Below are 26,389 nucleotides of genomic sequence, written 5' to 3'. Positions count from 1 at the left end.
TGATTTTAACTACAAATGAGAAACTTGTTAACAATGTTGAAGTTGTAGAAAAGTTTAGAGTAAGTGATTACCAGTGAATCATTTTTGAGTTAACTTTTAACATTGCTGCTATGGTGGTCACCATGAGCCACAAAAAAAAAAAAAAAAATACCAAATTTTGGGCTTGCAAATTTTAAAAATCTTCTCATCGCTTTTGACAGACAAACTTGGGATGATTTAAATGAAAGCGATATGGATGTTGCCTGGGAGAGTTTTAGTAAAACATTCAAAGTATAAGAGGGATCAATTGTTAAAACTCGCAGTAGACAGTCTTTCTCCAATATGAAGCCAAAATGGTGGAATGATAACATAAAGAAGTGTTTATTGTCTAAGATGGCAGCACAGAAGAAGCTCAAAGACACCAATAACCAGCTTGATTAAGCAGACTATAAAAACGTTTGAGAAACTAAGAGACTTATATGTCAAAGTAAACATCAGTATGAAGCATATATTGCTGAAAATAGCAACAAAAACCCAAAGGATTTTCATGGGTATGCTAGAAGCAAGAGTCGTCACCCAGTAAATCGGTCAATTAATAACAGCAACAAATACATGGCTGATCATCTATCTATATCTGATGCCCGTTCCAATTGGAACTACCTCAAAGGAGTAGCCATGGCAAAAGTCTCCATAACTAGTGAACTCTAGTGCCACTTGTTACCCTTTATTGCCTCAACCTCAACAGGCCACCGGCAGAGGGCAACTCCAGCACAGTGTATGCTGGGGCTCCTACTTAATGTTCCTACTGACGACTTCTATCTAATGCTCTTTCTAATTGCTTCTACTTAAAAGTATTACCTAATGCTCTGCCTAAATGTTCCTTCCTACCTACTACTTCTTTCTAGTGCTCATACCATTTTGCCAAAAGGCAGAGATAGCTCATGTGCTCATTATAGGAAAACCTAGAGTTATGAAGAATGAGCTGTGTGAGTAAGTGTTGTCAAGTGTTATGTATGACAAGGAGAGATTATACACTTGTGGACAAAATGCCAGTAGTCCACATTAGTAAGGCAGAAAGAAAGAGAGCTACCTGGGTCAGAGGAGTGCAACTTGCCAACCACCGAAGAGCTGGCTCACTACGCAGAAGTCACTAACCCTTTTGACACTCAGGCGAGTAGTACTGTTAAAATACCTCCCTGGTCATTAGCTGCCTACCAACTATCACCTACATGGCAAGGATTTTAAATAATTTCTTATTCATCTGTATTTACAATGGAAGATAAGCTTCTGTCCCAAGGAAAGCATTTTGCAACATGTGGATATAAATGTTGAAGATATAGTTTCAGCACTAAATAAAATAAAGATATAGAAAACAGCAGGGCCAGATAAGATTTATCCGAAGACAATGAAAGAGGTGAAAAATTGTATAATTAAACCCTTGACCATTCTCTTCAATAAATCGCATGGTATGGGGAAAGTACCACAGGAATGGAAGCTTACTAATATAAAACCCATTTTAAAAAAAGGAAATAAACCACTGCCCAGAAATCATCATCCAATCAGTTTAATATCTGTAGTTGATATATTTATGGAGACCATCATTCGGGATAGGACTGTAAACCATTTACAGGGATACCACCTAATAAATGACTCACAACATGAGCCCCAAGAAAAGAGGTCCTGGAGTAACTCCAGGGCCCTCTCAGAAAGGGATCCTAGGATGATTATAATAACGATAAATCTATACCAAACCAGGAACCCAATTTATCAAGCAGCCTTGAGGGGAAGATGAACAGCTGGGTAAACTGCAAGCTGACTGCTACACCTAAGTTCAAACCTCTGCAGGCTGACCCCAGTTACACCAGTGCAAGCATCATCATCTACTCTCGAGACAACATTCTACTGCTAAACATTGTGAGAGTTTGTCAACTTTTCTCACAGCAAAACTTCCAGAGTATATAATTTCTGGTGAACACCATGCGCAAAGAACAATAAACAATATTGTGGCTGATAATTATTCAATGATTTTTCCCAGGCAAATTGTAAAAGCTATATTACCAGAAACCAAACTGTCTCCTTACTAAAATTTTAGGGAATTTGGTTTGTTTTAAAGAGATCTATGAAAACTCACATTCTCCTTGAACAAGATAGCTTCTGAGGAACACAATGGCTTATCCATGATGATCTTGGAGTAATCAGCCCTCTAAATTTTAAGGCAACAGCCAGGATTTATGTAATACCAATGTTTATCATGCCTATGGAATAGTAGACAGAGTCAAGCATTACGTGAAGAAAGACCGGCCTTCCAGAGAAGTTATTCCAGAATAGGCAAACATTAATGCTCATCCACTCGTCAAGTTTAACAAGATGCCGCTTCCATCGCTTCTCAGAAGCTTGGAGTAACAAAAAATTTTGTCACAGGACTTGAAAATTAAAAATTCAGTGCCTATGTAACATGACCCTCAACTTACTTCTGCCAAACTCATGGAAGGGGTATCTGTGGTTCCTCAAATCAAGCAAAAGCTGGATGAAACAGTGTCTGATGATACATCCAACACTCATGAAAAGGATGCATGGTTATCTTCTAACGCTATCATTTACAGCTTTCTTGATAAATGGAAGTCTGATAACAAGAAAATAGTTGGAGATGGTGTTGGAAAATATAATATCTTGGATTAAAATTTAAGTCTTATAATACACTTCTTAAACTCGTCTCAGTTTCTTCCCGAACTACTTTGGAAGCAGGAAGCAGGTGAAACATTCCATCAATGAATTTCAGAAATAGAGAGGAGGTATCATGTAAGATGAGATGCCTATTGCTGGAATCTAAAGAGGGATAACCTCAATTCAGTTCACATGAGAATATTACGAAAGGGGAAGTACAGGAAAAGGAGCATTTCAGATATCTAAGAATGGATATGGAAGCAAATGAATCATGGAACCTGAAGCAAGCAACAGGGTATGTGAGCAGGCTGAGGTCCTAAGCACACTGGGGAATGTGAAGAGTTCACTTTCTGTGAGGGAACAGATGGGTATGTTTGATGGTAAAGTAGTCCCAAAAGTGTTGTATGGATGTGATGCACGTGACCTAGATAAGAAAATATGAAAGAGTGTGAATGTATAGGAAATGAAATGCTTAAGGACAATAAGTGATGTGAATAGGGTTGACCAAATAAAACATGTTAAAGTATGAAAGAGGCGAGGTAGTAAGTACAGTACATGTGACAAGGTTGAAGGTGTGCTGAAATAGTTTGGACATACAGAAATAAGTGAGGAGACACTAACTCAGTGGGCATAAACATCAGAAGTGGTGGAAACAAGATGGAGGAAAATGAGAACAAAGCAGGAGAATGGAGTGTAAGATGCTTTGAGTGATCAGTGCCTGAACATGCAGGAGGGAGGGAAGCACCATGAGACAGAATAAGTTGGAGAGCTGTGCTGTACAAGAAGTGACGTATGTCACTGGGTTAAGCCAAGGCATGTGAAATAGTCAGGAAAAATCCTGGAAAGGTCTGAGGGGCTTGGTTGTGAATACTGTAGCTCTGGCTTCAGTGCATTACATATGACTAACTGAGGCCATTTTCCCTCTATTCCTAATACTATTGTGCTACATGAGAAACAGAGAACAAATATGAAAAAAATTTAAGAGTAACAATTTCCAAAATTTTTACTTTCGCAAACTGATGTTATCATTCATCAGTATGCTTAAGTACCAACATGCAAAAAAAGCAATGAAGAGGAAGAAAAAATTGAAGACTGGAGGGTGTTGAGAGGTCCTGGTGTTGAAGCAGAGTAAAGGCATTACATGGAACAAACTGTATGAGATACCATTAACAGTTTAATAAAGTTGTGTACTGGTAAACTGAATGTAAATTATGGGTATAAGTTACTACCAGCAAGGATATGACTGACTTCTGAAAAACTGACAAACAGCTAGAGCTGAAGGGTCCATCATATACCCCTGCCAGTATTGTTAGATATCTGGGAGTGGATCTGGCAGCGGATGGAACCATGGAAGCGGAAGTGGATCATAGGGTGGGGGAGGGGGCGAAAATTCTGGGAGCCTTGAAGAATGTGTGGAAGTCGAGAACATTATCTCGGAAAGCAAAAATGGGTATGTTTGAAGGAATAGTGGTTCCAACAATGTTGTATGGTTGCGAGGCGTGGGCTATGGATAGAGTTGTGCGCAGGAGGATGGATGTGCTGGAAATGAGATGTTTGAGGACAATGTGTGGTGTGAGATGGTTTGATCGAGTAAGTAACGTGAGGGTAAGAGAGATGTGTGGAAATAAAAAGAGCGTGGTTGAGAGAGCAGAAGAGGGTGTTTTGAGGTGGTTCGGGCACATGGAGAGAATGAGTGAGGAAAGATTGACCAGGAGAATATATGTGTCGGAGGTGGAGGGAATGAGGAGACGAGGGAGACCAAATTGGAGGTGGAAAGATGGAGTGAAGAAGATTTTGTGTGATCGGGGCCTGAACATGCAGGAGGGTGAAAGGAGGGCAAGGAATAGAGTGAATTGGAGCGATGTGGTATACCGGGGTTGACGTGCTGTCAGTGGATTGAATCAAGGCATGTGAAGCGTCTGGGGTAAACCATGGAAAGCTGTGTAGGTATGTATATTTGCGTGTGTGGACGTATGTATATACATGTGTATGGGGGTGGGTTGGGCCATTTCTTTCGTCTGTTTCCTTGCGCTACCTCGCAAACGCGGGAGACAGCGACAAAGCAAAGCAAAAAAAAAATATATATATATATATATATATATATATAAGAGAAGAAGGAAGAAGAAAGTTAAGAGTAAATGTGAATAAGAGCAAGGTTATTAGGTACAGTAGGGTTGAGGGTCAAGTCAATTGGGAGGAACCATGGAGCGAAGTGGATCATAGGGTGGAGGAGGGGGCAAAAATTCTGGGAGCCTTGAAGAATGTGTGGAAGTCGAGAACATTATCTCGGAAAGCAAAAATGGGTATGTTTGAAGGAATAGTGGTTCCAACAATGTTGTATGGTTGCGAGGCGTGGGCTATGGATAGAGTTGTGCGCAGGAGGATGGATGTGCTGGAAATGAGATGTTTGAGGACAATGTGTGGTGTGAGGTGGTTTGATCGAGTAAGTAACGTGAGGGTAAGAGAGATGTGTGGAAATAAAAAGAGCGTGGTTGAGAGAGCAGAAGAGGGTGTTTTGAGGTGGTTCGGGCACATGGAGAGAATGAGTGAGGAAAGATTGACCAGGAGAATATATGTGTCGGAGGTGGAGGGAACGAGGAGAAGAGGGAGACCAAATTGGAGGTGGAAAGATGGAGTGAAGAAGATTTTGCGTGATCGGGGCCTGAACATGCAGGAGGGTGAAAGGAGGGCAAGGAATAGAGTAAATTGGAGCGATGTGGTATACCGGGGTTGACGTGCTGTCAGTGGATTGAATCAAGGCATGTGAAGCGTCTGGGGTAAACCATGGAAAGCTGTGTAGGTATGTATATTTGCGTGTGTGGACGTATGTATATACATGTGTATGGGGGTGGGTTGGGCCATTTCTTTCGTCTGTTTCCTTGCGCTACCTCGCAAACGCGGGAGACAGCGACAAAGCAAAGCAAAAAAAAATATATATATATTTATATTTATTATACAATCACAAATGCCTAATAAAGCTGAACACACCATTATTCATCTAATTTTGTTTCAAGTTTTACAATTAATATTAGGAGAAATCTTTTTCAACAGTTATAATGTGCTAAATGGACTACATATTCTACAACAATTACTACTATTCCCGAACCTGCTAATTTATAATTCAAACAACAATAAGTACAAATAGCATTCTACGCATTAGATTCATGAGAAAGCAATTCTTACTAATCATAAAGTCATAAGCTACCAGAAAACTCACCTAATGAAGATGGTTTCAGAAGTTCTGCAAGGATGTCATAGAAAGGAAGCTTTTTTAATTTGACATCTGGATTGATTGGATATGAAGAGTTGTGACTGTTACTGGTCAGCGTTGAATATCCCACAGCCGTAGATATTCCTGTGGCGGCCACTTGCGATGAACTGGAGGAATATCGGGATGTGCTGTGCGTTGAGCTTACCCCCCCAATGCTTCCTACACCTCCAGCCTGTGTGTAACCTGCTATGGTGTTGAGGCCCATTGGAACTTTCTGTGCTGGATGGATTCCTGTTGGTCCACTGGCTGCTGCTTGTGACCTGTCACCAAACGACATCATCTCTAGTCTATATAAAGAAAAACACAGGAGACTACACATTAGCTTGTGTTAGTTTTCCAGTGTCTTTGGTACACAAAAATTCTGCTTGTATCTCCACACTGGAAAGGGATTCAGTCTATCAAACAAAAATTCAAAAAGCTTTGAACGACTATTTGAAGAAGGACTTCCCCTACCTATTATGCACGAAACCAAATACATTTCCAGATATACGCTAAGCAGTTATCTGTATCAAGTGGCGTCAAACCTACCAACAAAATGGTACCAAAATCTTTAGTTACATGACTGAGAAGGCCAAAAATACACATCATCAGCAAGATACTCTATAAACTACTCAACATACACTAATACACTAACACAGGCTATCAAACAGTTATGCTTCTGGTTACACAGCCCCAAATTAGTGGTAGTATGATCTATGATCAGATGTATAAAGGCATACATGAATGAATAAATAAAAGATTAACACTTACAAACACATATGCACAAAAAACATACAAAAACCTAAAACCACATATACACACACTCACATGTATAACATATGCCAAAAGGCAAGCACACGGAAAGTTTAAGACATGGGGCCTCACGAATGTAAAACAACCTTCCCATTCCGTACAAGAGATAATCATACAAATGTAAAACTCCTTCCTCGAACAGAACAAACAGGCAATTACACACAACACAAGGAAACCTTTTCAAGCTTGGGCAACAACTTTTTTCTAATCAGTGTAAAAGATTTGCTAAATGAAGCAGATTCATATCTGACAATGTTTGCTGATGATGTCAAAGTCATGATTGAGGGACTCTGAAATACTGCAACACGACCCAGACACAATGCACTACATCTCAAACAAACTGCTAATGAAATTCACCCAAAAAAGGCACTTATGATGGAAAAGGTTACACAAAATGACAACAAGTACCATGTTGGGGGAAATAATCTAATTACAAGACAAACTATGAAGGACACCTAAGCATTAACATCATGGCAACAGAACATCATATGAAAAAGATTATGCTGGAAGAAAACCATTTATTGGTCAACATTAATACGGCCTTCATGCATACCTTATCTTACCTTCCTGCCCCAGGATCCCTTTCCTTGAAGCTCCCACAGCACTCAGAAAGGTAACCATGTCCAATGATGGGATCACAGGTCTAGAAGGTAGTGATGTGTACTTATCTTTGTGAGGAGCTGATGTTCAATATCTTCCATGTGGAAGTTGCACTCTAGACATATAGGGGACTTTGCTTATGCTGAATTAAAAAGTTTTCTGTAGTGGAGAGATGGTGGTGCCCAGAACAGACACAAGAAAGTGTGACTTGCTTATGTCTAAGGAGAATAGCTTCAGATGAGTGTATGTCTGGTGGAAACAGTTTCAACTGGGTTAGGGAAAGGGTAATTGTTTTAAGAATATGCTTTGGCAAAGCTGTGTTTGCTGGTGAAGGGGGATCTGTAACTATAAGTTGCTTAAGTGTAAAGCAGGAGTGACCTCAACCCAACTCTTTCTTTATCCACTCCTGCAATATTCATGGATGCAGATCTATGCTCCCCTTTGTCAAACACCACTTGCCTCCACCCTCACTCTTTCTCTGATGCTCAACTGTCCCAAGCTACTACTACATTACTATTAAGTCTCTCTCTAATCGTAATCTTCACTGCTATTTCTGCTTCAATGCTTGTGCCTAACACAGTACAAGAACACATACTACTTGATTCGTGATCATAAATCTCCCAACTTCTATGCTATCTGGCTCAAAATTTCCTTATCTCTAAAATTTCATTTGTTTCACTCAGAATGATCCTGTTGAAGTCCTTTTCTTTTTCCTCTCCTGAATGATCTGGAACATTAAAATAAAAAATTCCTGACTATTGTGGCTACTCCTTTAGCAACCTTGCCACAGGTTTGCTTCTGAACCCTTCAACTTCAATCCACTATATCTGCCCCTTTAAGATTCTTTGATCACAAGCTCAATTCTATTGTTACACTCTGGCCATATCCACCTACAATCTCAATCTCAAAATTTCTACTCTGGCACATAGGGAAGGATAAGAGGTCTTCCATGTGCAGCTTTTACATCTTTTCTTCTGAGGCAAGCAGAATGCCTAAGGATATTCTCACTTGAAAACATACGTTATCTTTGCTGGGATGAAGTTCCACATCCTTTTTTCTATTAAACCGTTCTCATCTTATTTGTTATTTGATCAATCTGTTTTTTGGGGTTTTTTTTTGCATCAAGGACAAAGTGTATCAAGCCATGAAACTTATCCTTCTCCTAATTCAGCATATCAGTGCACTGACCTCACTCCTTCTTCAACTAATAAATCTTTCTGTTCCTTGATCAAAAGCATCTCCAACAATTTCTTTCATTCAAACTTTCCACGATTCTTCTTACCTGTTCAATCTACAGCTAAATCTACAATTCTTCTTACCTGTTCAATCTACAGCTAAATCTAAGTGAGAAAACTTCTTTTCAGCAACTCTTTCTTTCTACAAATCTCATCTTCATGGTTCCTGATTTCTTCTACTTCCCATCCTTCCATCATCTATTCTCCCTGCACAAGGTCCTCACTGGTTCTTGCTCAAGGTGTACAGGCCCTATGGTATTCTTCTTGCACCGTAAAACCTAAAACAGCACCCTTCACCACGTGATGAACTCTTAAGGAATTGAAGCCATAAACACTGATGTACTTAATTTTCTGCCTTTGTTTAAATATCCAGCTGACTTTCTGTACCATTACAGCAGTAACCTACAGAGGTCTAATCTTGTCACCAGGAAGGTGCTTAAAAAATTCTTCTATCCTCAATACCCCTAAAACCTCTCTCATGAAATCACAGCCATCAAACCAACAGGTTATGCATACAAGATGACCACTGTAAAGAGTGCATGGGCTGTTGAGTGACCAAATGATGAGAAGGAACACTTACATATCATCTGGTGAGGAAAGTGAAGATAAATGGGATGAAAATGTGAAAAAAAATGAATGACTTTGAGAGCAATTTTAGCTGGATTATGTTTGAACAAGAGGGGAAGGCCTAATCAAGAAGCATCTCAATTACCCTAGTGCTTGCTGAAGAAATCATAACACAACTGTGCTCAATTTTCTCTTTGTGTACCCCTGGGGCAATGAAAGACTTTGGTAACATATGACAAATAAAGAGCACGCACATTTCCAAGGAAAAAACACCTCCATTATACTTCCCATATGTGCCAGCCAATTACCACCCTTACATTTACTTTTAGTATAAACAATGTATTCCCTTTTTTAACAAATTAATGTTATCAACCATTAATCTTATGACTATGTGAGAAATAACAGTAGTGTGTGTAGCTAATTTCAAGATAAAGAATGATGCATTTCCTTCAATATCATCCATGCATGAACCACCAATCTCCCTTCTAGACAGTGATTTCTTAAATAAAACGTGTAAGGCAGCAGGTTTGGATGGTATTGCAGTGGAATTTATTAAAAAAGGGGGTGACTGTATTGTTGACTGGTTGGTAAGGTTATTTAATGTATGTATGACTCATGGTGAGGTGCCTGAGGATTGGCGGAATGCGTGCATAGTGCCATTGTACAAAGGCAAAGGGGATAAGAGTGAGTGCTCAAATTACAGAGGTATAAGTTTGTTGAGTATCCCTGGTAAATTATATGGGAGGGTATTGATTGAGAGGGTGAAGGCATGTACAGAGCATCAGATTGGGGAAGAGCAGTGTGGTTTCAGAAGTGGTAGAGGATGTGTGGATCAGGTGTTTGCTTTGAAGAATGTATGTGAGAAATACTTAGAAAAGCAAATGGATTTGTATGTAGCATTTATGGATCTGGAGAAGGCATATGATAGAGTTGATAGAGATGCTCTGTGGAAGGTATTAAGAATATATGGTGTGGGAGGAAAGTTGTTAGAAGCAGTGAAAAGTTTTTATCGAGGATGTAAGGCATGTGTACGTGTAGGAAGAGAGGAAAGTGATTGGTTCTCAGTGAATGTAGGTTTGCGGCAGGGGTGTGTGATGTCTCCATGGTTGTTTAATTTGTTTATGGATGGGGTTGTTAGGGAGGTAAATGCAAGAGTTTTGGAAAGAGGGGCAAGTATGAAGTCTGTTGGGGATGTGAGAGCTTGGGAAGTGAGTCAGTTGTTGTTCGCTGATGATACAGCACTGGTGGCTGATTCATGTGAGAAACTGCAGAAGCTGGTGACTGAGTTTGGTAAAGTGTGTGGAAGAAGAAAGTTAAGAGTAAATGTGAATAAGAGCAAGGTTATTAGGTACAGTAGGGTTGAGGGTCAAGTCAATTGGGAGGTGAGTTTGAATGGAGAAAAACTGGAGGAAGTGAAGTGTTTTAGATATCTGGGAGTGGATCTGTCAGCGGATGGAACCATGGAAGCGGAAGTGGATCATAGGGTGGGGGAGGGGGCGAAAATTCTGGGGGCCTTGAAGAATGTGTGGAAGTCGAGAACATTATCTCGGAAAGCAAAAATGGGTATGTTTGAAGGAATAGTGGTTCCAACAATGTTGTATGGTTGCGAGGCGTGGGCTATGGATAGAGTTGTGCGCAGGAGGATGGATGTGCTGGAAATGAGATGTTTGAGGACAATGTGTGGTGTGAGGTGGTTTGATCGAGTGAGTAACGTAAGGGTAAGAGAGATGTGTGGAAATAAAAAGAGCGTGGTTGAGAGAGCAGAAGAGGGTGTTTTGAAGTGGTTTGGGCACATGGAGAGGATGAGTGAGGAAAGATTGACCAAGAGGATATATGTGTCGGAGGTGGAGGGAGCAAGGAGAAGAGGGAGACCAAATTGGAGGTGGAAAGATGGAGTGAAAAAGATTTTGTGTGATCGGGGCCTGAACATGCAGGAGGGTGAAAGGAGGGCAAGGAATAGAGTGAATTGGAGCGATGTGGTATACCGGGGTTGACGTGCTGTCAGTGGATTGAATCAAGGCATGTGAAGCGTCTGGGGTAAACCATGGAAAGCTGTGTAGGTATGTATATTTGCGTGTGTGGACGTATGTATATACATGTGTATGGGGGGGGTTGGGCCATTTCTTTCGTCTGTTTCCTTGCGCTACCTCGCAAACGCGGGAGACAGCGACAAAGTATAAAAAAAAAAAAAAAAAAGAAAAAAAAAAAAAATCTAAACATATTCATGCTAATAAACTAAAACTGTGCCCGTGTAAGAAACATCATCTCCACATCCTCCTATCTCCTTGGGAGATTCCAGGCATGTCATCCCTACTCCCCTCCATTCATTAATTTGCAGCAGACTAACCAACAAAGGTATTAACCTCTTCACTGTACAGTCTGGGTGCTGGAGATTTTCAAATCTTTCAAAAAATTCCATAAATGCATCAGAATTAACTAAAGTATATTTTTCTGGATAAAATTATATAAACAACATGGTGAACAGTTACTATTCATATACGACAATCCCTTCAAATTAAGCTGCTCAGCTCCCATGTGCATAAGGTATGTTTGGTACACCATCAAGGATACATAGCAAGAGATACGGCATTTTTGGATGTGCTTCTATTACTAAACAAATATAATAACTACAGGTTTTCACAATGGACTTCTTTTCTTTTGTAAGAGTTGACCAGCTTCACAACTTATTACATATCAAGAAGGTGCACATCTTGTATAGGTCTCCTTGACATTTTCAAATAGGTGGAAAAGTGTACAAAAAAAATCCAAGCTGTTGCATCTGGTAACAATGCATGGGATGCCACCACATGCATTATTGGCCATACACTTCACCTCGAGGCAGAGCATGACGATTCAAGAATTATGATCATATATGCTACACTGCACCAGAGGTGCCCTCTGTCAGTGGCACTGGAGTTTACCATGGCCAACCCCTTGAAGGAGTTCCCAATGGCAACAGACATCAGGGATACAGACAGGTAGCTAGACAGATACAATGAACAGAAAAATTAACTATGGTAATGTATTTGTATTAGCCACAACTTTCATTCCTCTTGGATGGATGCCTCTATCTTAGAAAGACTATGTTTGTCCTTGACTAAGAGCATTTGCTTCCATCATTACAATGTTCTACTATAATGTCCAAGGTCTTGAAACTCTCACTGTCTCAAACACTTAGTTTTCATACCTTCTTTCAGATCAAGTGTATAGCTTTAGTGCCGCAAAGCCAATTGATGATCATCTGTCTTATGTGACCCACATCTGGTTCTACTTACTGAATTTTCAAGTCTTTTGTGGTGGCCCACATCACCTCTACATCTACAACAGGGTGGGGCATATATTTTTGCTCACTAAACTTTCTTCTTATGGCTTTTATGTTTCTCTCTCTTCCATAATACATGTTTCAGTCCCTCCATTGCAACTGTCATTGATGGAACAACCTTTCCCTCTTATTCTGTCAACAATGGCATCTGGCATCCCTCAAGGTTCTGTGGTAATGTCTATTCTCCTCTCAAAAAAATCTTTCTTCAAACTATACCCCAATTCCCTCTTACACTCACAAACACTCTGTATCCTTTAACTCAATTTCTGTCCCTTACTCACTACAATCATCATTTTTCTAAAACTGTATATATTTTCTCTCTTAATTTGGACCTGTGCAGCATTTCTGTACAGGGAGGTACTAACCTAACTCCAACAAGGAAAAAACACAATATCTACTCACTTCTCTCTTACAATTCACAGGCTTCCTTCCGTCAAATTTCAAAACACAACATCCTTCCTTCTGTCAAAGTCAAAACATCACATTTCAACCTGACACTAAGACATAGCCATATCCATTTTTCATAAGCTGAAGGTGATACAAAAGGCACCTATGTCATATTTCTTCTGAGTGGCTATTCCAGATCAACTCAAGTCACATTCACCATTGTATGGAGTATTTCCTGCAAATCTGGGATGGCTCTTTTTCCATATCTCTTTAACCCATAATGAAATCACAGGCCTTCCACATTAATAAAATCTCAGTCATCCAGACTTCATCAGTGAGAGAGCATTTATGTCATATGGGTGTAACTACTGATATAATAAAAGAAACAATTTCTGTGGTGAAAAGAAAATCATTAGTTCAATTATATTTATTGTTCTATTATACTTGATTGCCACTTCCCGTGTTAGCGAGGTAGCGCCAGGAAACATGAATAAAAACACATTCACTCACATTACCTACTAGTTCACCATTACCACCACCACAGCAAGGTAGTGCTGAAAAAAGACAAAAGGCCTCAGTTGTTCACATCCATCTGCTTTTCCCTCCAAGACCCTCACATTCACCTTCTTCACCACCCCATAAATAGTAAATAACCATGGAGATATCACATATTCCTGTCACAGACCCACTTTCACCTGCACCCACTCAATCTCCACTCTTCCTATTCACACACACACACAATCTAATTCTCTGATAAAAACACCTTACTGCTTCTAATACATTTTTCTTCCACACCACACATTCATATCACCCTCCACAAAGCATTTCTATCAACCATATCATATGCTTTCCCCAGATCCACATATAGCCCATAGAAATCCTTCCGTTTTTTTATGTATTTCATACACAAATTCTTCAAAGCAAATCAGATCAACACATCTAATATTCTTGAAGCCACATGGTCCCTTCCCAATCTGATTCTCAAATCATGCCACCACCCACTCAATCACCATTCTCCAATACAACTTACTATGTAAACTCAATAAACTCTCATCTCAGTAATTCAAACATTCATAAATGTTCCCCTGGCCATTTTACCATAGCACTATTCTGTTCTGGCATTCTGCCAATCCTCATGCACTCACCTTGAGCCATGCATGCATGACCAATCCTAACAAATCAATCAAAAACAGTATCACCTCCTTTCTTGAGAAATTCAATTGCAATCCTATCCACTTCAGATGCCTTAAAAAATGTCATCATATGCAAGGCTTTCACTAACCCTTCTCTTTTCACCAATACATTTGCCATGACTCTCTTATTTGACATACTTCAACAAGCCAAACAACCTACATGTGCCACTCTATGTTCTCTTGACCTCCTTACAAAATCCTCTTTTCCAATCTCTCTTTCAAAACCCTCTCCTCACTGATATCATTCCCTGTTTTCTTAAGGCCTATATAAACTTTCACCCTTGCATCCAACAATAAAAAATAAAGGATCAGACACCCCACCAGCTGCTTCTTTCAGCAAACCCATCAACCAATGCATAATCCAGTAATACCCATCTACCATCAACTCCACTCACCTATATATACTCATGTATGTCCCTCTTTTTAAACTGGTATTCCCAACACAATTCATTTTTCAGCACATTACTCCACGAGCTCTTCACCACAACACTGGGTAACCCATGCCCCTAATTATAACCCAAACTGCCACATCACCTACTCTTGCATTCAAATCATCCAGCACTATTACTCAATCCCTCCCACCAATATAGCTGATGCACTTAGATCAGCTGGTAAGCATTAATACAGTAGGAAAAGATTTCCAGCTTCCCCCTCCACCCCCTCCTCAAGAAAAAAAATAATCATAATATTATCAATAATAGTAATAATAAATAATAATAATAATAATACTATGAGACAGCGACAAAGTATAATAAAATATAAATATAACTATGAACCCAATTCAGTGAGCTGATTCTTAACTTGATATATTAGTATTACCATTATCATCATTATCATAATAATTACTGCTCTTCTTTTTCATACTTAATTGCTGTCCCCACAATAACAATGTAACACCAGGAACATACGAAGAAAGGCTGCAACTGCACACATCCATTCTTATGTAACATGCATAATGCACTGAAACCAGAGCTCCCTATCCACAACCAGGCCCCACAAAACCTTTCCATGGTTTACCCTAGATGCTTCACATGACCTGGTTCAGTCCATTAACATCACATCGATCCTTGTATATCACATCATTCCAAGTCACTCTATCCTATGCATGCCTTTCACCCTCCAGCTTGTTCAGGCACCACTCAAAATATTTTTCAATCCATCCTTCCATCTCCAATTTGGTCTCCCTAATCCCCCTGTTCCTTAAACTTTTGACACATATATCCTCTTTGTCAATCTTTTATCACTCATTCTTTCAATATGTCCAAACCATTTCTGCACAACCTCTTCTGTTCTCTCAATCACTCTCTTTTTATCATCACACATCTTTCTAACCCTAACTTACTCAAACCACCTTACTACACATACTGTCCTCAAACATTTTCATTTCAAAACCACACATCTCTAACCCTTTCAAAACATATTCAAACCATCTTAAAACAAATACTGTCCTTAAGCATTTCATTTCAAGCACACCCATGCCTCACAGCCATATAATATTGTTGGGACTACTATACTTTCATTCCCATTTTTAATGAATGTTGATAAGGAGGATATATGTGTCAGAAATGGAGAAAACAAGGTCTTGACTAAACTGGAGATGGAAGGATGGAGTAAAAAAAAAAGAAAAAAAAAAAAGAAAAAAAAAAAGAGCTCTCAGAGTCTGAGCATGCATCTGGGAGAGAGTGAACTGGAGTGATGTCAATGGACTGAACTAGGGCATATGAAGCAGCCAGAGGCAAACAGGAAAAGATTTGTGGTGCCTGGTTGTGGACAAGAGGGCTTTACTTTTGTTGAAAACTTTATAATGGTTGAGAACAAATGAAGCCTTTCTGCATCTGTTCCTAGCACTACCTTGCTACCACAGGAAATGGTGAACAAACATGAAAATATTATTATATTATATGGGATAAAGAAAACTGGAATGGTGTGGTATACTGGGTTCGATGTGCTATCAATGGACTAAACTAGAAAATGCAAAACATGGATAGGTCTATGAGACCTGGGTGTGGATAGGAAACTGTAGTTTTGGTAAATTACATATGACAGCTAGGGGATGGATGTAAACAGATGCTGCCTTTCTTCACCTGTTCCTGCACCTCACTAATATGAGAAACAGCAATCAATATGGAAAAAAATCAATAGATATATTTTTTTATACTTGTCAGCCATTTCCCATCTTGGTTAGGCAGTGTCAGGAAAAGACAGAAAAGACCTCGTTTGATTACATCCATTCTCTAGCTCTCATGTGTAGGGCACCAAAACCATAACCCCCATCCACAACCAGGCCCTACAGACCTTTCTGTGATTTCCTCTCACTGCTTCATAAGCCTTAGTTCAATCCATATATCATCTTTATCAACCTTTCCTCAATCATTCTCTCCAAATGTCCAAACTGTTTCAGCATGCCCACTAAAGCTCTCTTAAGCACTCTCTTCTAATTACCACATCTCTGTTGTAACCATTCATTACTTGGTCAATCAAACCACCTCACACCACATATTGTCCTCAAATATTTCATCTCCAACAAGTCCACCCTTCTCTGCACATTCACATCCATAGCCCGAGCTTCAAATCTAAACAATAACGTTGGAACAACTACCTTCAAACATACCCTTTTTTGTGCATAACAAACCATAAGAATGAATAATTCCTTTAATAATGATAATAATGATAATAATAATAAAAAATAAGAATACGAATTTATCGAAATAAGTCACAGTTCACTGAAATGAGTTCAAATCATCTATTAAACATATCTGAGCAATAACTCGCCAGAAGAATATCATTCACAGGAATACGTTTCACTATTATACAGCTTGTCCAAAATAATTTTCAAGTTATACCAAGACCTGTTAATACTGTCAGTTCTCATGTCAATGAGATACTGTCCACACCAAGGATGAATGGATGCTGGATGTACAACCATGGCATGAGCTCTCTGAAAAAAGTCAACCGAGCTTAAAAATAATGAAATGCATTTCCTTCTCTAAATAAGAAAAAAATATATAATCTGCAATGACTGAGTATCAGTTAACACTGAATCAAAGAGTATGTGATGCTCAAGAAAAGATAAGTCAAACTATTAAGTATAGCTAACTGTTGCACCTGAATTTTAACTATGAGGAACATCAAAGTCAGCTGAATGAGGTTTTCTTTTATTATTTAACAATAAAACTAATAAATGATGGAAGTGTGAGCTAAGATTGCTTCTACATGCAAATATTACAGAACAATAGTCAGCAGAATAGGTGAAGGAATATGAGCAAGTCTGGGAGGATGGAAACTATAGGAACTGAGTGTAAAAAAAAAAAAAAAAAAAAAAAAAAAAAAAAATGGATTGTTTGTGACTACGAAAGTTGCTTAAGTCTGTGACAGAACATTTCCCAGGTAGGCTGGTGAAGTTATAGAAAATAACTGACCTGTAACAAGTTCTATAAAATAGTATGTGAAACATGAAATTTCTAAGAAAAGATGGTCAATACAGAAGAGGTAATCTGATGTTTTCTTGGGAGAGATGAAGAATTAGAGACATGGTCAATGTTGAATAAGTAAGCTGATAAATGGTAACTGACGAGTAAGAAAGCTTCGAAGATACTACATTTTACAATGAAGGAAATATTCTAAGAAGTAAATCAGTGATACCAATCTATGAAAGTGAAACATTTGACTGTGACGCAAGAATGGTCATATCTGTTGCACAAGTGACCCAAGATGAATTCCATGAGAAATAGATGTTTAGTTTAGGAAGTATATGAGGATAAATGAGAAACTCTGATTAAATGGAATACAAAGGTCTTGTGTGGCAAGAATGGTCAAAGTCAAGGGGAGAGAGGGGTATATTCAATAGTATGGTAGTTCCATCAGTGCTGTAAGGATGTGATAGGGTGAATGTGTTGGAAATGAAAAGTTTGAGGACAACATGTGGTGTTCAAAGGGTTGTTGAAATAAGAAATTATACGGTAAGAGAGGTGTGGTAATAAAAGGGATATGAAATAACTGAAGAAGGGGAGCTGAAATGGTCAGGACATATGAAGAGGACGAGTGATGACACGATGACTAAGAGGTATGCATATCAATAGTGGAGGGAACAAGGAAAAGGGGGACACCAAGGAGGGGGTGAGACAAAGGAGTGAAAAATGCTTTGAAGGCTTAAGCCTCAAACATGCAGGAGGATGTGGGGTATGCAAGGGAAGGAGTGAATTGGAGCTACGTGGTTTACAGATGTGCTGTAAATGAGCTGAACTAGGGTATATGAAGTAGTCAAGAGAAACCAAGAAAAGGTCTGTGGGGCCTGGCTGTGGACAGGGTGTCTCATTTCTGTGCATTATACTTGACAGCTAGAGAGTGGATGTAAGCAAATAAAGCCATTTCTTCATCTGTTCCTGGCACTAACTCACTAATGCAGGAAATGGATAAGAAAAAAAAGGAATTCAAACAGCAACAGATCACTGGGTCTTTCTGAGGATATTTGTGACTAAAGGAAATCAGAAATTTATGGATTAGTGTTGTGTGAGTAGGAAGGCATGCAGATGGTTCAAAAACAAATACCTGAAAACTTTACATGCAGCTAAGATGTAAACAATATCAAAAGTGGACTTAAAAGTATTTATCAAGTCTACAGCTACTCTCAAACTGGTAAATAACTCCATATGCTGACAATCCTGTTAAAGAAAAAGTACTCTGCCTCGAAGTGATATGTTTGCTCATAAGATTGTATATGTTACCACAAAAAATCATAAGAACCTAGCCTTAAGCAGCTTGTAAGATCAATATTATCAAAACCATGGGTAACTTTGAATACCTATAGAAAAACACCTAACCCTCTTTTATTCCAAGCTAAATAAATATGAGATGTTTAGCTAGCTCTATCAGGATTTATTTCTCAGTCCTGGAACCATCATGGTAGCTCACGAAAGTACTTTCTCAATTCTGTCAGTGTCTTTTAAAGTAGGGTGACTAAAACTGAACACATTATTCAAGGTGGATGCATACTAATTGAATACAAAGAATGAGGTTAATTTCCTGAAACTTAAATCTGAAGGCCCTACCCATGAATCCTTGTCTGTGAATCTTTCTCAAAATGGGCTGAGATCATAGCAGGGTTCTGTTCATGGTACATTACTCCTGATGTGAATGATTTACCATGGGGTATGGACTCCTACTTGAATATGTTTCAGAAGATGCAGAGCTCTGAAGGTAAATAAAAAAGTGAGGACTCCATGAACTTACAAAGGGACTTAGACCCCAAAGCTCTTTGATACATGCTTGAAGATCAACTCAAGTAAACATAAAGTAATAACAATGGACCTCAGGAAAAGAACACCTCAGTGTGAATATAATCTAGCAGAAATTAAGCTGCACGAACCTGTGTGAGAGATTTAAGTGTCTAAATCGTTCCTAACCTGTCACAAGAATTCTATCTTAGGGGAAGAGCTAAGGAGACCAAATGTCTACTAATAAAATTATGAAATGCATTCAAGGTCACAGAGTAGGAAATACAGCAACCTGGCAAAGACAATACAGATTAATGACGTCATACGTCATTCCCAGAAATATGCTAAAAATAGCATGAGACAAAAATACACAACTGCTCAACAAGGAGGTGGGAAAGTTTCCTTAACATGATACACACATCTCTCAATTCATACATGGGTTAAGTTCTATTCCTTAATATGATACAAACATCTCTTGATTTATGCACCAGTTAAGTTCTATTCCTTAATATGATACAAACATCTCTCGATTCATGCACCAGTTATGTTCTTTGAAAACCTAGCATGGCAAGAAATCGCATACAGCGACCCAATAAACATAGAGAAAAAATGGGATGTGTGCAGCAACTTCGGGGTCAACGCTAGTGGAATTTCCCATCACCTTCACATTATGTAGCTTCTGATGTTGTATAGACTAAAGTTATCTAGCCTTCCTATACTTGCTTGAAATGGCTCTGACTTAGCTAAAACATCTTCTTTACATAAACACTTAGTCTTCCTTTACTTGCTTGCAATGGCTCTGGCTCAGCTACAATGTTTTCTTTACATAAACACTCATAAATCTTCAGAGCTTTAGACTTGAGCTGAAGGTTAAAAAAGCTGTTTTTCTTATTTGTCTCATGCTCTATGTATGTATAACAAGAGCATCTTCTCCATAAATGTATACTTTTATTTTACCAAAGCTCCTTTATCAATTCTATTCCTTTCACTGCAGCTGGAGCATATATATATATATATATATATATATATATATATATATATATATATATATATATACACTAATCATCTTTTTCTGGTCACTGCTGTTTGGGCATATACATTAATTATTCCTGAATTAGCTGTGAACCTTGAAATAAGGGGCCATCATTGTTTGCAGTAGCATCCTATGTACTGTTAACATATGCCTAGGACTCAATTATTTCCATACACTTGTCAGTATATGTGATGACACATCATGTAATAATTCATGAAAATGATATTCTTGCAACATGATGTCACATCATGTAATATTTCATGAAAATGATATTCTTGCAACATAACATACAAGAGTGATAAAAATGCTCAGTAATTAATATGTCTGTGACAAAAACTCTTCCAAAATATATCTCACTATGAATGAATAAAAGTACTCCTGGAGTTGGAGTAACTGACATGCCCAGCAGCAGAGATGTATAAGTTAAGGGCACGTGGCAAATACATCTAAAGATCATGTGTAAGTTAATCGTAAAAATACTTGTGTTGATCACAGTAGTTTGTGATGATAGTTATGAAGGTGAAATCACAATTCAGTAAGAGGTGAAAAAATTTTACATGATTTTTCCATACTTGTAGTACAACATGTTTCACGGAGAAAATCCACCTGATCACATTTTTTTAAAATCCCAACTCCACAGCAATAATACTGTCTCCACTCTGCCATTCTAGATTACACACTGGCCAGACCAACTGTGACCATTAAAGCAAGAGTGGGGGTACCATGTGGTTTGAGGGGGTTGTCTGAAGAGGGTTGGCCTGGGTAACAAGATGAATATTCAAGTATTTTTCTACTTTTCTTATGCTTTCGTTTCTTGATAATTCATTCATAATGATTTAGTTAATAGGATGGGCTTTTTAGATGCCTAGAGACAAATTAAAGTTCTTAGCATTAGCAATTAAGATAGATTCAATGATATTATGGGGTGGGATAATCAGAAGAGGGGTACAATGTGACTGGGTTGTTATGGTTTACAAGGTGACCGTTTTCATGACAAGTGTTTAGCAATTGCAATTTTGTGGTCATCCCTTCAAACTGAGTGACAGTGCCAATAGCATCTCTTAGTTATAGTTTTGCTGGTCTGGCCAATGTATGTATCTTTACGTGCCTTACATATGATAGCGTCAACACTCCCATTTTTTGGATGACTTGGCCTACTGTTAATTAAGGTCTTACTGATAGCATTACTATACTGGATGGCTACATCAAAAGCACTGTTATTTAGTTCCAGTCTTACAATGACTATGATTGAAGAATGTTTGTGCTGGATTAAACCATTTTTGTATCAAACCCCAAAGAAGAAGAGCAAGAGGAAAAACCCACAACACTTTGATAGATCTGGCAAAAAAACGAGGAAGACGCTCGAATTGGAATTGAAAAAGGTGAAAAAAGTTAATGTGATGGCATGTGATCTACAGTTGTCCCATTCAACAGTTTACACAATTTTAAAGAACAAAGAAAAAATACGGAAAGCAGTGAAAGGTTCGACAAGTATGAAGTATAAAATAACAACAAAGCAACAACAAGGGCCCATCCAAGAACTGGAAAGTTGTTGATACTGTTGATGGAAGATCAAATTCAAATACCTGTACCACTAAGCTTACTAAATTCAGACGAAGGCTAAAAGTCTTTTTGAGACCTTGAAGGAGCAAGCTGGAGAAGATTATATCTAGAACTTCATAGCAAGTCATGGTTGGTTCAACAGATTTAAAAGAAGATGTAGCTTGCACAAAGTTCAAGGCACAGGTGAAGCAGCAAGTGCTGAAGGAGCTGCTGAAAAGTTCACTGAAAGTTTGGACGAATCAATCCATGAACTACAGAATCATACAAAAAAGCTGGTTAATAAAAAAAACACAATAATCATGATAGATAAAAGAATGCTGTACAGGTATACGAATTCTACATGCCATGCTGACATACGTCCGACTTATGTCCATTTCGAGATCCGACTGGTTGATCAGAATGGAACTCGGGCATATGTCGGGAAGCATCTGTGTACAAGGGGAAGCAATGCTGTTTCCAATGGGACAGGGCGGTGCCAGGAATGGATGAAGGCAAGCAAGTATGAATATGTACGTTTATAAATGTATATGTATGTGTATGTGCTTGCACGTATACATGTGTGTATGCGAGTGGATGGGTCTTTCTTCGTCCATTTCCTGGTGCTACCTCACTGACATGGGAAACAGCAATCAAGTATTATAATGAAAAAAAAAAAAAAAAGCTGGGTTGACTGTGGATTCACCCACAACCAAGATTCGAACCAATGCGCTCAACCCCGGGTGGTCCATGAATGCATCACTGTCTGGAAAGCTAGCCATTACACCATGGAGGACCATGCACTGGTGATTCAACCGAGCATTTTTCAAATCTTTATCATTTCTCTACATCTTGACTAATTCAAGCTCAATATCATGTATGAACTACTTGTCAATATGGACCAGGATGAATTCTGAAGATTCTCCTCTTTGGACAAGTGCCTCCAACTGAACAGAAATTTGGTTCACCCTTCCATGGAATGGTACTCTTACATCTGATGCAGTTCTATTTCTGTGCACTTGCTTAATTGAGCTGAGTAAAACAATCCAACTCAGCTCTTCCAATCTGATTTCCTAACATAATCCTCTTTCCAGACATAATAATTCAGTTGCCTTTCTCTCTTTTACCGACTTCAAATAAATTTCTCAAATCAGGAACTGGTTGCTAGTAAGCTGTATCACCAGTTAAGTTATAAAATAATAAACAAACCATCAAGTTGCATAAATACTACATAGTTGTTGCCAACTTGAGAGTGGGCCATTGTGATGCCTGTTTCTTTTCTGCTACAGCTTCATTTTTTTTATACACATCTGCTACCGCTACAACTAATGTCTGGTATTATTTCACCTTCCAATGTCCTCCACATAACTATAATTCCCCTTTCAACTGGCAAGGTTTCCACTTAAAAATTCTTAAGGAACATTCATGTATTTTCTATTTTTCCTTTCTTCACTTTATTCAAGGCCTAGACACAACAAGGACTTCTGTCTGAGGTTTTACTCTTTTTATAAAGACTGAAAGTACCTTAGTTAAAATTGCTGAGTTGAAGTTGGAAATATAGTAAAAGAAAACTGATGTGACATGAAACAAAGACGACCATAGTATGCACTTAAAAAAAAAAAAGTGTATGAAAATTATCTTGAGTATCTCGCTGTTCACCAGACAACTCCAGATATACTGTACGAAAAATATATAAAAATTGTATTTCACATGTTAGCTAGAGCACTACATCATGTGCAAATGTAATGTTTGTGAATGCCCCATTACAATGTCAAAAAATGCCCTACAGTATACTTCTTCACACTTGATGAGAAAAGGAATATATATATACAAGAACAAGAATGCAAATGCAAACTATAATTAGGAAAATTTTCGTATAGAGCAGCGCAGTCTTCATAATCCATGCTCAGCTATCATATGAAGAAAAACAAAGCAACCAAGCTCTTTCATCTATAATGCAAACAACCAGTCTCAGATGGTAATAGTGGTACATTATACCAGAAACACTTACTGAATGCTCTTGTACAATTCCTTGATCTTAGCTTGTATGGCTGGGTTTCTTAACCTTACTATCTCTATAGCTCGACTCTGTAGCTCATTCTTACGACCAGTTTTATTCTTGCCTGCATATCCAAGCAGCATCTGAAGTTCTGAGACCCGAAAGGTCATCACCATTCTCTGTTGAAGAAGCAGAGGTTGACAAAATGAGTATTCAATCAACATACTACAATGACCACATCATACACACACCCTGAAAACCTGCATCATCAGGTGCTACATAACAAGTCACTTCTATGAATATATCCTTCTCAAATTCAATGAGAGATGCGAGCCTATTGTAAAAAGCTACAAGATGTAAATGAATACTTCCCACAATCATAATATAAATGCTTTTTAGGCCATCAGGACAGCATATAATGAATCATGGAACAATGTACCATCTGCCAATATGTAGATGGACTTAATTGTTTGAGGTTGTTCTTTACTAGATACACTACTAAGTTTTCTTTATGAAGGAAAAAAAATGCATGAAGCACACTTAGAAATATACTTGAAATATTCAAAACACATTTATAACACATCAGATCATCTAACTTTGGAATCACATTATCTCCATCAAATATCTTGTTCCGTATAAATGTCAAAATGACATACATGATGGAAACCACAGAAACATATAGATGATGCAGAGTTCAGTATATGTTTACAATGGGAAAGGATCAAAGATATCCAGACAAAATCTGAACAATTAAATATATTTTTGTCACTCATAATGAAGGTGTTTGTAAGTACTTACAAAGTTATTTTTAATGGCAATTCCACTAAAAGCTCATGAATGAAAATAACTAATATTTCCAAAGAATCCTTCTCAGCTGTTAGAGAAAATTAAATGAAGTTTTCATATCCTGTTACTGTTTCTCTTATCATATACTGTCTAGCCCCACAACATACCTTATAATTGTAGCCTTCCTTGAGTTACTAATTTTTGCATGGAAAAAATAAAACTCACACTCCATTGTCTAACTAAATTTTATTAATAACACATTAAAACTGCAAGGTACTGTAAAGTCAATCATGCTCCACACTTAGATTTCTGGCATTGTTAAAGTAAAACTTTGGGTATCTACTAACTTTTCTCTACCATAACTTAAGCTGGAAACTCTCTGAGAACAATCTTTGATATGATTCATGAGTTTATTTCTGTTCTATGCACTAGAAATCCTACATCTGATTATTCTGAATATATCAGATGACAATGCACTCATGGTTGGCTCATAACAGCCTTGCTGGAATTTCAGTGGTTTTAGAGCAAATGATCAACCATGTGCAAAAGCGAGAAAATGCAGAAACTGGTAGCATGATAATGCCAAGCAAGCTACAGGTAGGAACCAATGAGCATTGTGGTAGTAGGATCATAATTCTCTCAGTACACCCAGAACTAGTGTTTACTCAAGTGTGCTGTGGTTATGCTTGCTATTTTTGCTAAATAACTATGCAGTAATAAGTATAAAAATGACTTTATCTGATATTAAAATGCATCTTAATGTGTCAGGATACTTTTGGAAGAAAACGAGGAATGTACAGCATTGGAATAGAGTGAAATCGAAGTGGAAAAATTTTAGTAGCTGCTGTTATCACTATCATTCTCAATATCATTATTTTTGCTATCATTATCATGAATACTAAAGTTACGTATTTGGAATGTAACCTTTCTGCTAACACAATTTCTATACTCTGACAAAATATCTCAAAAAAACCCAAATTCATCAATATCTAACACTTTTCGTTGACGCCACATACTGCACAAATAAGTAATTATACATAACCCAAGTAATTATACATAACCGAAGTCCTGCACGACACATACTGAAATAAACTTGGGTAACATCCCTCTGTAACAATGAAAAAAAGTTGGACGGTAGCAGAGATTGACAAATCAATCTTACATCTGTATGTCATTCAATGTATGCATCAAAGAAGAAAAATGGATTGATAAAACTAATGAAACGAAACTGGCATTACGAGTGCACGTCAAAATAAGTTTAAGCTGAAAAATGAGAATCAAAAATAGTTAAAATGTGATGCCTGCAAAACTCTTCTAGAGAACTGGGGTCACTTTCCACTAAACTGCAGAGGAAATATATATACATGTGTATATATATATGTGTATATATATATATATATATATATATATATATATATATATATATATATTATATTATATATATATATGTATTATATATATTCATATATCTAAGAACATTAGCAGCAAACAAACGACTAACCAGAAACTATCAAAAAGAAGAAGTTATATAATGATAACTGCAAGATAAAGGACATAATTACAGAAAAAAGAGCAAAGACGGCAATTGCGTAAAGAGAGGAAAAAATAACTAAATTTTCTAAGTTGAAGTAGACTGAGGTTCCATCACAGCTTTCTTCAGCACCAAGGTAACGAGTGAGAAAGCAACCCACATATTTCAATCACCATCTCGCTACTGACAGTGATTCCTTTAAGTATTTCGCACAATTCTCAATATTTCTCTGATCATCACAGATCCCCCTCATGAACACATTCAATCTCGTAAAATTA

The 26,389-nt window shown here is 38.0% G+C and overlaps 1 protein-coding gene across 9 annotated transcripts in view; it reads right to left on the bottom strand.

Annotated features, from left to right (window-relative positions):
* LOC139748098 (E3 SUMO-protein ligase PIAS4-like) overlaps nucleotides 1-26,389 on the bottom strand; it is a 91,258-nt gene that overhangs the window by 56,436 nt on the left and 8,433 nt on the right. For 7 of the 9 annotated variants that reach the window (XM_071660723.1, XM_071660722.1, XM_071660717.1 and 4 more), the window contains exons 2-3: nucleotides 23,807-23,973; nucleotides 5,861-6,201 (exon numbers count right to left, since the gene is read on the bottom strand). In XM_071660723.1, coding sequence (XP_071516824.1) covers nucleotides 5,861-6,201; nucleotides 23,807-23,970 — 505 coding nt within the window. In that variant the 5' untranslated portion in view covers nucleotides 23,971-23,973. The remainder of the gene's footprint in view (nucleotides 1-5,860; nucleotides 6,202-23,806; nucleotides 23,974-26,389) is intronic. The other 2 variants (XM_071660721.1, XM_071660719.1) reach the window with 2 other exon arrangements.

Source organism: Panulirus ornatus, chromosome 72, assembly GCF_036320965.1.
Source record: "Panulirus ornatus isolate Po-2019 chromosome 72, ASM3632096v1, whole genome shotgun sequence".
NCBI lineage: Eukaryota > Metazoa > Arthropoda > Malacostraca > Decapoda > Palinuridae > Panulirus > Panulirus ornatus.
This window is presented reverse-complemented; position numbering and strand designations above follow the sequence as displayed.